The sequence below is a fragment of the Nomascus leucogenys genome, chromosome 8, assembly GCF_006542625.1.
Source record: "Nomascus leucogenys isolate Asia chromosome 8, Asia_NLE_v1, whole genome shotgun sequence".
Lineage (NCBI taxonomy): Eukaryota > Metazoa > Chordata > Mammalia > Primates > Hylobatidae > Nomascus > Nomascus leucogenys.
In genome coordinates, this window is record NC_044388.1 from 113,348,553 (window position 1) to 113,362,331 (window position 13,779).

General features: G+C 57.1%; 2 protein-coding genes across 2 annotated transcripts in view; one reads left to right on the forward strand and one right to left on the reverse strand.

Annotated features, from left to right (window-relative positions):
• PNPLA7 (patatin like phospholipase domain containing 7) overlaps positions 1–10,678 on the reverse strand; it is an 86,723-nt gene extending 76,045 nt beyond the window's left edge. Inside the window, exons 1-8 of the mRNA XM_030818320.1 lie at positions 10,211–10,678; positions 7,898–7,972; positions 7,631–7,718; positions 7,152–7,231; positions 4,058–4,149; positions 3,766–3,906; positions 2,977–3,136; positions 976–1,056 (exon numbers count right to left, since the gene is read on the reverse strand). Of these exons, the coding sequence (XP_030674180.1) occupies positions 976–1,056; positions 2,977–3,136; positions 3,766–3,906; positions 4,058–4,149; positions 7,152–7,231; positions 7,631–7,718; positions 7,898–7,972; positions 10,211–10,240 (747 nt within the window). The 5' untranslated portion in view covers positions 10,241–10,678. The remainder of the gene's footprint in view (positions 1–975; positions 1,057–2,976; positions 3,137–3,765; positions 3,907–4,057; positions 4,150–7,151; positions 7,232–7,630; positions 7,719–7,897; positions 7,973–10,210) is intronic.
• A 356-nt stretch (positions 10,679–11,034) lies between these two features.
• On the forward strand, positions 11,035–12,329 carry MRPL41 (mitochondrial ribosomal protein L41). Its single transcript, XM_003279815.4, has 2 exons — positions 11,035–11,753; positions 11,849–12,329. The coding sequence occupies exon 2, from the start codon at positions 11,857–11,859 to the stop codon at positions 12,268–12,270; it is 414 nt and encodes a 137-aa protein (XP_003279863.1). The 5' UTR covers positions 11,035–11,753; positions 11,849–11,856; the 3' UTR covers positions 12,271–12,329.
• The last annotated feature ends 1,450 nt before the right edge of the window (positions 12,330–13,779 follow it).

Genomic DNA, 13,779 nt, shown 5'->3' on the forward strand with positions numbered 1-13,779 from the left:
TGCCTAAAAAAAAATAATTCTAGTTAATGTTGGGCACATGGAGTGATTTTACTATTTTTGCACATTTTTGAACTGTCTCATAATAAAAAGTTAAAAATCATGAGAGAACATGATACATGATGTTTTGTTTTTTTTTTTTGAGACGGAGTTTCGCTCTCGTTGCCCAGGCTGGAGTGCAGTGGCGGGATCTTGGTTCACTGCAACCTCTACCTCCCGAGTTCATGCGATTCTCCTGCCTCAGCCTCCCGAGTAGCTGGGATTACTGGCGCCCGCCCCTACACCCAGTTAATTTTTGTATTTTTAGTAGAGACGGGGTTTCACCACGTTGGCCAGGCTGGTCTTGAGCTCTTGACCTTGTGATCCACCCACCTCGGCCTCCCAAAGTGCTGGGATTACAGGTGTGAGCCACCTCGCCCGGCCAGGCAGCACCTTTCAAAATTACAAGTCTGCATCCCCTGGGACCCAGCAAGTCCACCCTAAGGATTTATCCTGCAGATCAGGCTCCGGTATTGGAATCGATGGACACAAGAGACCATTCACTGCAATAACGAAAAGCAAAAGACTGGGAGCCATAGAAAGACGGTGCCAGCAGGGAAGAGCCCAGTAGGACCTGCAGGAAACGGGGGTGGCAGGTCCCTCGGGAGGGCCGTGGGCCCGAGGAGAGAACACCTGCCCTCTACAATGATTTGTGCCTTTTGAATGCTGAACCATATGCATTTATCACCCAGTTCAACAACAGTCATTTAAGAGACAACCAAAACCCTTAGCCACATGCCCGGCTATTCTTCAATGCACTGTGGCCAGAATGAAGCTCCCTCCTCCTTCCTCCCTCCCTCCTGGACCAAACCCTGCTCCCCTCGCGTCACCGTGGAGAACTGGCCTTTAACTACTGCCAGCTGTCCAGACAAGACAGAAAAACCAGGCCTCCAGGGCCAACCCAGGGGCGCCCGGAGGGCCAGGCAGCGGGGGACTCACGGTGATGACGTCCAGGATGCTGAGCAGGCTGTGGACGCTGTCTCCGGCCAGAACCTCTTTCACCACCACCTCGGTGCCATCCTGTGCTTAGAGAGCAGAGTGGGTGCCGTCAGGTCCGGGGCTGTGACCGTGGGGCCTGGCGGAGGCTCAGCCCAGCCCAGGGCAGTGGAGCCACGGGCCTGCACCTCTGAGGCGCCATGACAGCAGCAGGCACCTTGGATGGAGGGCAGGGGACGAGATGACCTGCTGGCATCAGGGGTACAACACACAGGGAGCACCAGCAGGGAAAACAGAGCCTGAGGAGACCCCATCTCTCCAGCCCACGAGTCGTCTTCAGTGTGGGGACTGAGGCAAAAGCTCACAGAGCCTGTTTGCTGAGCTAACTATACAGACTCTGAGGACCGATTCTGTTATTACCAGCCTAAATTCCAGAACTTTGATATAATTTTCCATTAGGTAAAAAAAGAAAAGAAACCACGCTATTTTGGTGATTTAACAACGTAAGCGCTTCATCTCAGCTTGACCCAGGAAAATTCTTTATGAAGTTGCCCAAATCTGGCCCCAGTCCCCTCCATGAGCCCCTCCCATCTAGTCCAAAGGCCAGAGGGACACGGGTTCTGGTCCTTCAGGAGGCCCCGCACGAGCAGCAACAAAAGCCTCTGCTTCACCAGCGGGGCGGCCTCATCCCCAGGAGCTACCGGCTCCAGCTTCCCCAGATGGCGGAACCAAGCCCCATTCTCTTCTAATAACCCATCAAGTCCAGCCACAGACAAAGTGACAAACCTGAGAACCAAACAATTTGCCCAGCAGCGCTTTTGGCCTGGAAACCCTGACAGGCAGTGCCGGAGCTGGGTGGGGTCGTGGCCCACTCCGGGGACCACAGCTGGCAGGAGCCCTGCAGGTCAGGGCGATGACCACACAAAGCCCAGGGTTTGCTAAGTGTGTGCTTTAAATGAGAACAAGCAATGGGAAGTCTGGGTCGCAAACTGCCCAGACAGACAAAGCCACGCCACCCTCCAGGAGAGCAACACGGCGCCGAGGAGGCCACGGCAGGGTCTGGCCCAGCACCCGCTCCCAAGCAGCGATTCAAAGGGTGGAATTAAACAGAGGCAGGAAACAAGTATTGAGCTCCTACGTGGGATTCATACCGGAATTTTTTTTTTTTGAGACAGGGTCTCGCCCCGTTGCCTAGGCTGGAGTGCAGTGGCGTGAACACAGCTCACTGCAGCCGCGACCTCCCAGACTCAAGCGATCCTCCCACCTCAGCCCCCAAGTGGCTGGGACCACAGGTGCTACCACCATGCCTGGATAATTATTTTTTATTTTTTGCAGAGACGGGGTCTATGTCGTTCAAGCTGGTCTCCAACCCGTGGGCTCAGGCGATTTTCCCACCTTGGCCTTAATTACTATCTTACAATTAATTTAATTTTGTTGGAAACCTGAAAACAGAGCAAGGGCTCAACTGACCATGGCAAATCAATACAGTGACTTACCACTAAACCATCAAAGGGAGTATTCTGAGGACTTGGAAGAAACATTTAAAACAGTTGCCAGGCCCAGTGCCTCATGCCTGTAATTCCAGTGCTGAGAGGCCAAGATGGGAGAATCGTCTGAGCACAGGAACTGCAGACGAGCCCGGACAACAAAGTGAGACTCGATCTCTACAAAAAAATTTTAAAAGTGGGCCGGGCATGGTGACATACACCTGTAATCCCAGCTACTCGAGAGGCTGAGGCGGGAGGATTGCTTGAGCCCAGGAAGCCCAGGCCTCAGTGAGCTGAGATCACACCACTGCACTCCAGCCTGGGCGACAGAGTGAGACCCTGTCTCAAAAAACTAAATAGAATGTAATAAAAAATAAAAATGGTGAGTTTTCCCCCAAAGAAATTAAAATCAAAATTTTGCCTAGCTTTTCAATGAGAAACGTTTTAGAGCCCGAGAAGACAGACATGGAGGTAAATGCGCAGCCGCCTGACCCCGCCCCGCCGCCCTGCAACTCACAGCGTCCTGGATGCAGACCTCCAGCCGCCCGTCCTGCACCACACAGATGCTGGGGTCAGGCTCCCTGGGCCGGAAGACGTGCTCCCCTTCCTGCAGCTGCACAAAGACGATGTGTTTGCAAAGCTCCAGGAACAGCGGCTTCTCAAAGTGGCCCAGGACCCTGCAAGAGCCAGAGGGCACTGTGGGACGCCCTTCCAGGGGAGGAGGACGGCCTCTCCAAGTCTCGAGAGCACACGGCCACCGACCCCACTGGCACCAGGCTTTGTGCTGTGGGTCCACACGGCTGACCAACAAACCACACGGCATCACTGCCAAACACAACCATCAACTTCTGAAATTCCTGTGAGCCTGTTTTCCATCAGCTTAGAGAACTTCTTGACCCGTGAACCTGAGCCACACGCACACAGGAGGAAGGCAAAGGTGGCCTCCAGGATGGTGAGCTGGGCCAGGGAGTGGAAGGGGTGCAGTCCAGGGGCCAGTCAGCAAGACGGCAGCACAGAGCAGAACCCAGGCTCCAGGCTTTGGATCCACCACCACACCCTTCTTGCTCTTGCTCTGGGTTCACCGCTGAAGATGAAACACCGGGAAATCGTTCAACAGAACGAGAAAGACCTGGTGAAGGAGCCAGCCGACCGCGAGGCCCCGCCACAGGGCACAGACACCAGCAGCCCCACGACGCGCTTTGCCAACCATCCCCCAACACAAGATGGCCAAGCTGGAGCCAGGCCCCAGCGAGAAGCCCGGGGGACGGGAGCTGCCGCAGCCCTCAGGGCTCATCCCCGCTCTTACCGAACGTTTTTCAGCATGTACAGAACTTCCGATGGCAGGTGAGAATTCTTCACGTCAAACTCCGTGAGGTCGGCCTCCAGCAGGGAGGGCGGGGGCTCCTTGGGCTGCAGGGCCGGGTATTCCTTCTTGAAACGCAGAATCCTATGAGGCAGAGATACACTAGCCTTGAGCAGACCAGGCGGGTTCAAAACCCACAGCGTCAGTGGCCGACACGCCGGGCAGCTCAGGGTCCGGGAGGCCAGCACCGTGGGTGGCACCCTGGGCAGGATGTGGTCTGAAGGACACTCAGTACCTCTTGGCCAAAGATAGCACCTTGGTCCTCTTCCTGGCCCGCTGCCGGGGCAGGGCAGTGTTCTCCACAAGGGTGTTGGGGAGCGTGGTCACCTGCAGAGCCAAGGGAGACACCAGGCACTGACCCTGCAAGCCACAAGGTCCAAGCTCTTCGCCACAGGGATCAGTCCTCAGGACCTGCCTGTGGGCCTCCCGCAGTCCCAGCTTCAGCTCCTGGGGTCTGGCTGTGCCATTTTCCCACCCTGCCTGGCCTGTGAGGGAATGTTGGCAGTGATACAGCCCCACACATCCTTGGGATCGTCCTCACTGTCCCCAAACAGCCAACCCTCCAGAGCCCCAGGGCTTCATGCCTGCTGGCCCTGCTGCCCCGAAGGCTGACACCCGCTCCATCTTTGGCTCTCATACTGGTCAACACAACCCTTTGCCACAACCCTTTAAAAACCCGCCGCTGTCCCCACCGACCTTCCCCCCTCACTTCCCCTCTGACCTGGGGCCACTGTCCACTCTGTCCCATATCTGCAACAGTCTTCTTCCCTTTTCTCAGGCAGTGCCTGCTTGACTGTCCAGAACAGCAGAGGCCTGGGTCACACCCTGCACGCTGGCAGGGTCACCTCACTCGGGCTGCCCCTCGGTCCAGAGCTGTCAGCCTTGTGGCTTTCCTCCCAGGCCCTCCGCTTCCCTGTCCTCTGTGAGGCCACCAGATGATGGCCGACACTCAACAGACCGTCTCCACTCTGCTCCAGACCGCCCCGCGCCCTGTCCCGGCCGCCTAAGCCTGTCCCAGACCCAGCCTACAGCAGCCCTAACCCATCTGCCCTTTCACAGCACTTAATGCTGATGAGAACAGATGAGTCACGGACAGACACCCACATCCCTCCCCTCTTGAGTTTCTCAATTTTCTTTTTGTTTTTTGTTTGTTCGTTTGTTTTTGAGACGGAGTTTTGCTCTTACTGCCCAGGCTGCAGTGCAGTGGCACAATCTCGACTCACTGCAACCTCTGCCTCCTGGGTCCTGGCTCAAACAATTCTCCTGCCTCAGCCTCCCGAGTAGCTGGGATTGCAGGCTCCCACCACAACGCCCAGCTAATTTTTGTATTTTTAGTAGAGACGGGGTTTCGCCATGTTGGCCAGGCTGGTCTCGAACTCCTGATCTCATGATCCGTCCACCTCAGCCTCCCAAAGTGCTGAGATTACAGGCGTGAGCCACCGCGCCCGGCCGAGTTTTTCAATTTTCTATGAAGAACACGAATTCGCTGTACAACCACAAAAAGGTAACAAAGATTGCTTTAAAGGGATCAGTCTGTGTGGTTTCTGTGAAGCTTCTGGGTGGTCTGTTGAGCACTTCCTGGGCCCTTCAGGAGTGCAGGGAGGCGGCCAGGGGAGGCCTCCGACAGCCCAATTGGCCAAAGACCAGGAAGGGTTAAACCAAGGCTGCTTATTCCCCGGATCGGGGCTTGTTAAACTCAGATCCCTGAGCCCTGTCCCAGGGATGTGTGTCTAGGTTCTGGAACCACCCGGACATTCAAAGTGAGCCACGCAGCTTTCAGCTTAGAGCACACATGCTGGTAACTAGGGAACTCAGCCCCTCAAATCCCAGGGGATGGACTCTGTCCTCAGCCTAGCACCCCAAAGCCTGGCAGAGACCTCCAAGCTTGGCACCAGAGTCAGGAACCTCTGGCAGAGCGTGAGGCCCTCTGCACCCACCGGGCCCCAGCGATGTTCCTAGAAAGCAGCTTTCCATTCTCATTTATTGTTAAAATAAACATCCACTCTGGGGCCGACAGGGCCTTTGTGAGTGGCAAGCGACCGAGGGCACGAGCTGTTCCAGTATAATAAAATACATAAAATAAGAATAGTTATACTACATATAGGTCTTAGATATGATTATATATGAATATCATTAATCATTAGCTTGTAGCAACTACTCTTTATTCCAATATTATAATAATCCCTGCTCTATAATCATAACCTAGGAAAAACCAGGCCATACAGAGATAGGAGCTGAGGGGACATAGTGAGGAGTGACCAGAAGACAAGAGTGCGAGCCTTGTTATGCCCGGACAGGGCCACCAGAGGGCTCCTTGGTCTAGCGGTAACGCCAGCGTCTGGGAAGACACCCGTTACCAAGCAGACCGTGGTCTAGCGGTAGCATCAGTGCCAAGGAAAAACACCTGCTACTTAGCAGACCGGGAAAGGGAGTCTCCTTTTCCCCGGGGGAGTTTAGAGAAGACTCTGCTCCTCCACCTCTTGTGGAGGGCCTGACACCAGTCAGACCCGCCCGCAGTTATCCGGAGGCCTAACCGTCTCCCTGTGATGCTGTGCTTCAGTGGTCACGCTCCTAGTCCACCTTCATGTTCCATCCTGTACACCTGGCTCTGCCTTCTAGATAGCAGTAGAAAATTAGTGAAAGTACTAAAAGTCTCTGATAAGCAGAAATAATGGTGTAAGCTGTCTCTCTCTCTCTCTCTCCTCTCTCTCTGTCTCAGCTGCCAGGCAGGGAAGGGCCCCCTGTCCAGTGGACATGTGACCCACGTGACCTTACCTATCATTGGAGATGGCTCACTCTCCTTATCCTGCCCCTTTGTCTTGTATCCAATAAATATCAGTGCAGCCTGGCATTCGGGCCACTACCAGTCTCCGTGTCTTGGTGGTAATGGTCCCTGGGGCCCAGCTGTCTTTTCTGTTATCTTTTTGTCTTGTGTCTTTATTTCTACACTCTCTCGTCTCTGCACACGAGGAGAAACCCACCGACCCTGTGGGGCTGGGCCCTACAGGCCTTCCCTCCCCTCTGGCCACTGTCCACCACAGACATTCCTGGAGCTGCCCCTCCAGGCCAGGGGGAGTACAGGCCTGAGAGGGTGAGGGGCTATTCTTGGGTAAAACGCATTGGATTCAGCTGGAGGAAGCAGACACCATTCGGCACAATTTATAATGTTCCCCAAACCCTGAGCCTGGTGGCAGAGCTGGGAAGCTGGGGAGAGGACAGTGCACGCCAAACACTGCCCAGCCTGGGGGAGCCTGCAGCAGGCGGGGTCCCTCCCACAGGGGCCTGCTCCAGGAAGCCATGTGCAGCCTGGGGCCCCGAGCACCAGCTACCTTCCTCATGATCTTCCGGCCATAAAACATCACTTTGTCTCTTTTCCGGAACCGGTACTGTGGAGTGGGCTGTGCTTGTCCTGCAGGGGAGTGAAGGGATGGCCTAAGGTAGAGCCGAGGCACAGGCTTGGTCCTGGACATGCAGGTCCGGCACAGTCAGTCATACTCTCGTCCCTGCCAGTAACTGGCCATACTCAGACAGCATGAGGGAAGAGGGCCTGAGTGACAGGCTCATCTCCAACAATGGGGGCTCTCCCCTCTTCCCACTGAAGCCTTGCTCAGGAGAGGAGAACAGAAAGGGCTCTGAACAGACTTGGCTTCCTGGAACTGACGTGCTCAGCCTGAGCCCAGACGGGCCATCGGATTCTAGCCAAAGCCACCATGGGCTTGAGGGTCCCTTCCAGGGGCTCAAAACACATCCCAAGACACCCACGCTTTCCCCCAACCCCCTGGGCCAGAATCGGAACCAAGATACTCACGAAATCGGCTAAGCCTTCTGAACATGAAAAGGGTGAGGACAGCAACCAAGGCCAGGGCCAGGAGGGCTCCAACCGCAATCCCCGTCAGCTGGCCGAGAGTGGAGACACGGCGCCCATCAGCAAGGCCACAAACCTAACCCTAGCCCTAAGCCTGCCCCCACCCCAACCACAGGCTGGGCAGGAATGAGCCAGGGGATGGGGACAGGGAGAGGTGAAAAAGGCCACGGCCCATCCAGGTCCAGCCCCAGGGAAGCGTGAGGTGATTACCATGGTGGACGGTGAACCTTCCTCCGTAAACCACAGCCCCCAAAAGTGCAGGGTGGTGCCCAGGCAGAAGTCAGCCTGCAGCAGAGAGCATGGGGTCAGGTGGGCATGGATGGGCTGCCCAGCCCGAACTTGCTCAGAGCAGCAGGAGGAGAGCTGGGAGTTAGAGAAGTCAGCAGCCCTGGAGACTTTCAGGAAGAAGTGATCTCGCCCGGGGTGCCGGGGTCTTCTGAGCCCCCTGCTAGGAAGCACTCAGCAACCTGGCTCCCTTGGTCACTGGGACACAGCGGGGCAGGGCCAGCGGCTGCCCCAGGCATCACTAACACACCCGCATGCCGGTGATGCGATCCTTGGGATGCAGGTCTTAGGGAGCAGGCCCGGCCACAGGGGAGGCCAAGGCCCCCCCTCAGTGTCCCCTCAGCCCCAGCAGGAGCAGTGCTCGAAACCCCTATGAGCCATCTGGATGCTGAGAACATTCAACACCAGTTCACACGCCAAACAAGGAGGCAGCGGCCAAGAAGGCTCTGTGTCCTGCTGTCTCCTGGAGCGGGAGGACTTCAGAAGTCCAGGTCCGCGGGAGGGAGGGAAGAGAGGGTGAGGGCAGGATGGTGAGTGAGCGACAGCAGAGGACGCTGGTGGTTCCAGGAAGTGAAAGAGAAAACGAGAAGACCGACACCGGCCAGACAGGCAGCCCTCTCCATTCCAGCTGGCATCACACCTTCCTCCCAGGCAGCCAGGAACCGGACAGGGCAGGGGAAGCCACTGGTTCAGCCTGCAAGTTTCTACGCAAGAGCCAAGGCCTAAAATAGCACCCACGCCCGCCTCCCACTGCAGAGAGCAGGACTCCCATCCGTGCCAGAAAATCCAGGGAAGGGCTGGGCGCAGTGGTTCACGCCTGCAATCCCAGCACTTTGGGAGGCCGAGGCGGGCGGATCACGAGGTCAGGAGATCGAGACCATCCTGGCTAACATGGTGAAACCCCGTCTCTACTAAAAATTCAAAAATCAGCTGGGCGTGGTGGTGGGTGCCTGTAGTCCCAGCTACTCAGGAGGCTGAGGCAGGAGAATGGTGTGAACCCAGGAGGCAGAGCTTGCAGTGAGCTGAGATCCCGCCACCGCACTCCAGCCTCGGCGACAGAGCAAGACTCCGTCTCAAAAAAAAGAAAATCCAGGGAAGTTGGAAGAGCAACACTCAGAAACGCATTGAAAGACACAATTCTGCACCAAGACAGAATGAGGATGTGCCCAGAAAGCTGAGCCCTTCAAACTTGGTTCAGAAGCAAATACAAGCCCTGGGAGCTTCTGCTTCAGGACAGGGGAAGCCCCTACGCTCACTCTCAACCAGGTGGGGAGCACAGAAGCACCTACGACCATGTCCTTCACTTAAGGAAGCAAAGTGAGTCCCTCTGAGCCCAGCAACAGCTTCTGGGACCGATTATCCAAGGAAGGCCTATCACGTGATGGCCCGTGACCTGGTCACACGCTCTCCTGCGGTGGAGTGGCTCAGCCTTTTCTAGCTTTTCACTGTTGCTTTAATGGGTCCAGTTTTCTGGTTTAGGAAATAAGGCCTTTGCCATGTGGCTATAGATGTTTGACTAAGAAAAAGATTCTAGGGCTGGGCACAGTGGCTCATGCCTGTAATCCCAGCACTTTGGGAGGCTGTGGTGGGCAGATCATGAGGTCAAGAGTTTAAGAACAGCCTGGCCAACATGGTGAAACCCCGTCTCTACTAACAATACAAAAATTAGCCGGGCGTGGTGCCTGTAGTCCCAGCTACCCCGGAGGCTGAGGCAGGAGAATCGCTTGAACCCAGGAGGTGGAGGTTGCTGTCAGCCAAGATCACACCACTGCACACCAGCCTGGGCGACAGAGTGAGACTCCGTCTTGGGAAAAAAAAGAAAGAAAGAAAGAAAGAAAAAGGTTCTAAGCAAAACCATCAGGCAAAGTCCTAAAGGAACTGGAAGTAGCAATTGTGACCTTAGGGGAAGAAAAGACAAGGCCTCAGGCAATGCCCAGGGGCCACCGCTGGCTGTCCCCCCTGTGAACAATGCCCATGGGCCACCGCTGGCTGCCCTCGATGTGAACAATGCCCATGGGTCACCACTGGCTGTCCGCTGTGACAGGCGTGTCTAACAAGCACTGGCAGCTGTGACAGGCAGCAGAGAGGGGCCAGAACCACCACTCCCACAGTCCTCAGGCACCAAGAAGCCACGGGGCCAAAGAGTGCGGCAGAGCAGACGCCAAGAGGACCCTTCTCTGGGTCCAGAAATACCCCCCAACTGGGAAATCCAGGGATCTGGTCCCCTGAGTTACATACCTCTGGGCTGTCATCTTTCTCTTCCTCCATGGCTAGAAACAGAAAAAACAGTCAGGGTGAAAAGCAGACAGCCTAACGCAAACAAGGGCACCCCTCTACCTGCTCACACTCACACCAGGACACTTTTCCCTGGGTTCCTTTTCAAGTCAAATTATGTTTCACTGAAAGGAAAATCCTGCTGAAAAAGTCTGTTCTCCAGGAAGAGAAGCTGACTTTTGAGAAGCGTCTGTCGTCTGCTAGGAGCCACTTCCTTCCCTCTGTAAACAGCCCTCACGTGGCTGTCCCAGAACTCAGAACAGCAGCCAGATGGGGCGGATCCAAGCAGGTCAAGAGGAGCCAGACCCAGCGCGGCGGGGGTGGGGCAGCGCTGCCTTCTGGAGAAGCATGGCTGGTGGGGAGGTGACGCTGGCAGGGCGTGGATCCGGGGTGTGGGGATGCAGCTGGGGAAGGGGGGGTGCAGCTGGGGAGGGGGTGGATCCGGCGTGTTGGGGGTACCGCTGGGGAGAGGGTGCAGTTGGGGAGGGGGTGGATCTGGGGTGTGGGGGTGCCGCTGGGGAGAGGGTGCAGCTGGGGAGGGGGTGGATCTGGGGTGTGGGGGTGCCGCTGGGGAGAGGGTGCAGCTGGGGAGCGGGTGGATCCGGCGAGTGGGGGTACCGCTGGGGAGAGGGTGCAGCTGGGGAGCGGGTGGATCCGGCGAGTGGGGGTACCGCTGGGGAAGGGGTGGATCCGGGGTGTGGGGGTGCCGCTGGGGACGGGGTGCAGCTGGGGAGGGGATGGATCTGGGGTGTGGGGGTACCACTGGGGAAGGGAGTGCAGCTGGGGAGGGGGTGGATCCCGGGTGTGAGGGTGCGGCTGGGGGGCGACTTCCGCGTGGGGTGAGAGGCCGCCTGCGAGGGTGACCGGGCAGGAGGGCTCAGTGCGCTAGCCGGACGTGCTGGGTCCAAGATTATTGATTAATTTGGGCACCGCGAGGGCTCGAGTCCCCCCACACCACTGCCTGGCCTGCGGGGAGCACAGACAGCCCGGGCCCTCCCGGCTGCAGGTCCCGGGCTTTCCCCGCGCGATTGCCGGCTCCGCCCAGAGGAGCCGCGTCCGGCGGAGGGGTCAGAAAGGCCGGGTCGCGTCGTCAGTGCGGCGGCCGTCTCGAGTCCAGGGCCCGCGTCCTCCCTGACCTCCCGACGCCACCTCCCGGCCTCGGGGGACTGGGCTCCCGGGAAACCGCCGGCCACCGGACGGACGAACACAGGCAGTGGCGGGCAGTGGGGACGCCAGGGACCACAGCGCTGAGGGCGATCACTCATCCGCCAGCCCCGCCCCGCCCTGCGAGCCCCGCCTCTTCCCGCCCCGCGCTTTCCTCGCATTGGCCAAGTCCCCGCGGCCACACCCCCTACCAGATTGGGGCCGCTATTGGACTGGGCGGCTGCGGCCAATCGGAGCCGCTCTTGCTGCGACGCAGCGGTCGGAAGCGGAGCAAGGTCGAGGCCGGGTTGGCGCCGGAGCCGTTGAGGGGCCGCTTGGAGCTCGTGCGGGGTCTCCGGTCCAGGTGAGTCTGTCGGATTGGAGCGGGAGCCGCGCGCGGCCAGGGACGGGGCTGGCCGGGTTCCCGGGGCCGCGACTACCCGCTGTCTCCTCCCGCAGGGCGCGGCATGGGCGTCCTGGCCGCAGCGGCGCGCTGCCTGGTCCGGGGCGCGGACCGGATGAGCAAGTGGACGAGCAAGCGGGGCCCGCGCAGCTTCAGGGGCCGCAAGGGCCGGGGCGCCAAGGGCATCGGCTTCCTCACCTCGGGCTGGAGGTTCGTGCAGATCAAGGAGATGGTCCCGGAGTTCGTCGTCCCGGATCTGACCGGCTTCAAGCTCAAGCCCTACGTGAGCTACCGCGCCCCTGAGAGCGAGGAGACGCCCCTGACGGCCGCGCAGCTCTTCAGCGAAGCCGTGGCGCCTGCCATCGAAAAGGACTTCAAAGACGGTACCTTCGACCCTGACAACCTGGAAAAGTACGGCTTCGAGCCCACACAGGAGGGCAAGCTCTTCCAGCTGTACCCCAGGAACTTCCTGCGCTAGCGGGGCGGGGGAGGGGCCGCGTGCCCTCATCTCATTTCTATTAAACGCCTTTGCCAGCTGTACGGTGTTTGTTTTTTGGACTCAGGTCATGGCAAAGTGTGCAGCATGACAGATTTCAGTGCAGACAAAGCCGAGTTCTCATGCAGACTTGGCACTGTGAACCTCTTTGGAGGTCATCTTCCCAGTTGGAAGGTTCTGGGAACTTGCAAACATCACTCAGCTTGCAGGAGAAAGAATTTACAAGGCAGACTGTGCCGGATGACAGCACTGGTCAGTTCAACCCCCAAATTATTCACCCAGGGAACAAAGATACAGAGATGGGGGTCTCGGTATGCTGCCCAGGCTGAGAACCCATGGGCTCAAATGATCCGCCCGCCTCAGCCTCCCAAAATGCTGGGATTACAGATGTGAGCCACTGCGCCCAGCCTAGGAAAATTTATTGTTGCAATCTGACATATATTGACATGTTGTGTTGTATCATCAGAAAAGAAGAAAGGAAGGGATAAAGGCCAGGGGCGGTGGCTCACGCCTGTAATCCCAGCACGTTGGGAGGCTGAGGCGGGAGGATCACAAGATCAGGAGTTCAAGACTAGCCTGGCCAGCATGATGAAACCCCGTCTCTAATAAAAATACAAAAATTAGCCAGGCGTGGTGGCGTGCGCCTGTAGTCCCAGCTACTCCGAAGGCTGAGGCAGGAGAATCGCTTAAACCCCGGAGGCGGAGCTTGCAGTGAGTCGAGATCGCACCACTGCACTCCAGCCTGGGTAACAGAGTGAGACTCCGTCTCAAAAAAAGGGGTAAAACTGCATGTTTTTTGCTTGTAGTCACCTACATATCATTAGTAAATGCTGAGGATTTGACAAATAGTGGCCTGTACTTCAACCACAGTTCCTCCCCAGAGAGACAAGAGCCCTCACAGCAGGAGTTGGACGAACACACCCAGTTTGTTCACACACCTGAAGTCACCATCTGTTCAGTATTTGGGAGCTAACCCATGTGGGTGCTGCAGTGATGAGTGTTCCCTACAGACTTCACATATTTCAAGTTGACCCCCAAGGCAACTTGGAGCACACACTCCCTTTTACTTACCTGCACAGGGATCCAATACAGGTTGAACGTCGTTATCCAAAATGCTTGGGGCTGGGTGCCATGGCTCATGCCTGTAATCCCAACACTTTGGGCGGCTGAGGTGGGCGGATCACCTGAGGTCCAGAGTTTGAGACCAGCCTGACCAACATGGAGAAACCTTGTCTCTACTAAAAATACAAAATTAGCCGGGCGTGCTGGTGGATGCCAGCTACTCGGGAGGCTGAGGCAGGAGATCGCTTGAACTCAGGAGGCAGAGGTTGCAGTGAGTTGAGATTGTGCCATTGCACCCCAGCCTGGGCAGCAAAAGCGAAACTCTGTCTTGGGGGGGGGGGGGAAGCTTGGAACCAGAAATGTTTTAGATTTCAGATTTTTTCAGATTTTGGAATATTTGCATGTACATAATGAGACATCTTGGGGATG

What these genes read in the sequence shown, in the direction of transcription:
- MRPL41 (XM_003279815.4), top strand. Translation starts at nt 11,857, where the DNA reads ATGGGCGTCCTGGCCGCAGCGGCGCGCTGCCTGGTCCGGGGCGCGGAC.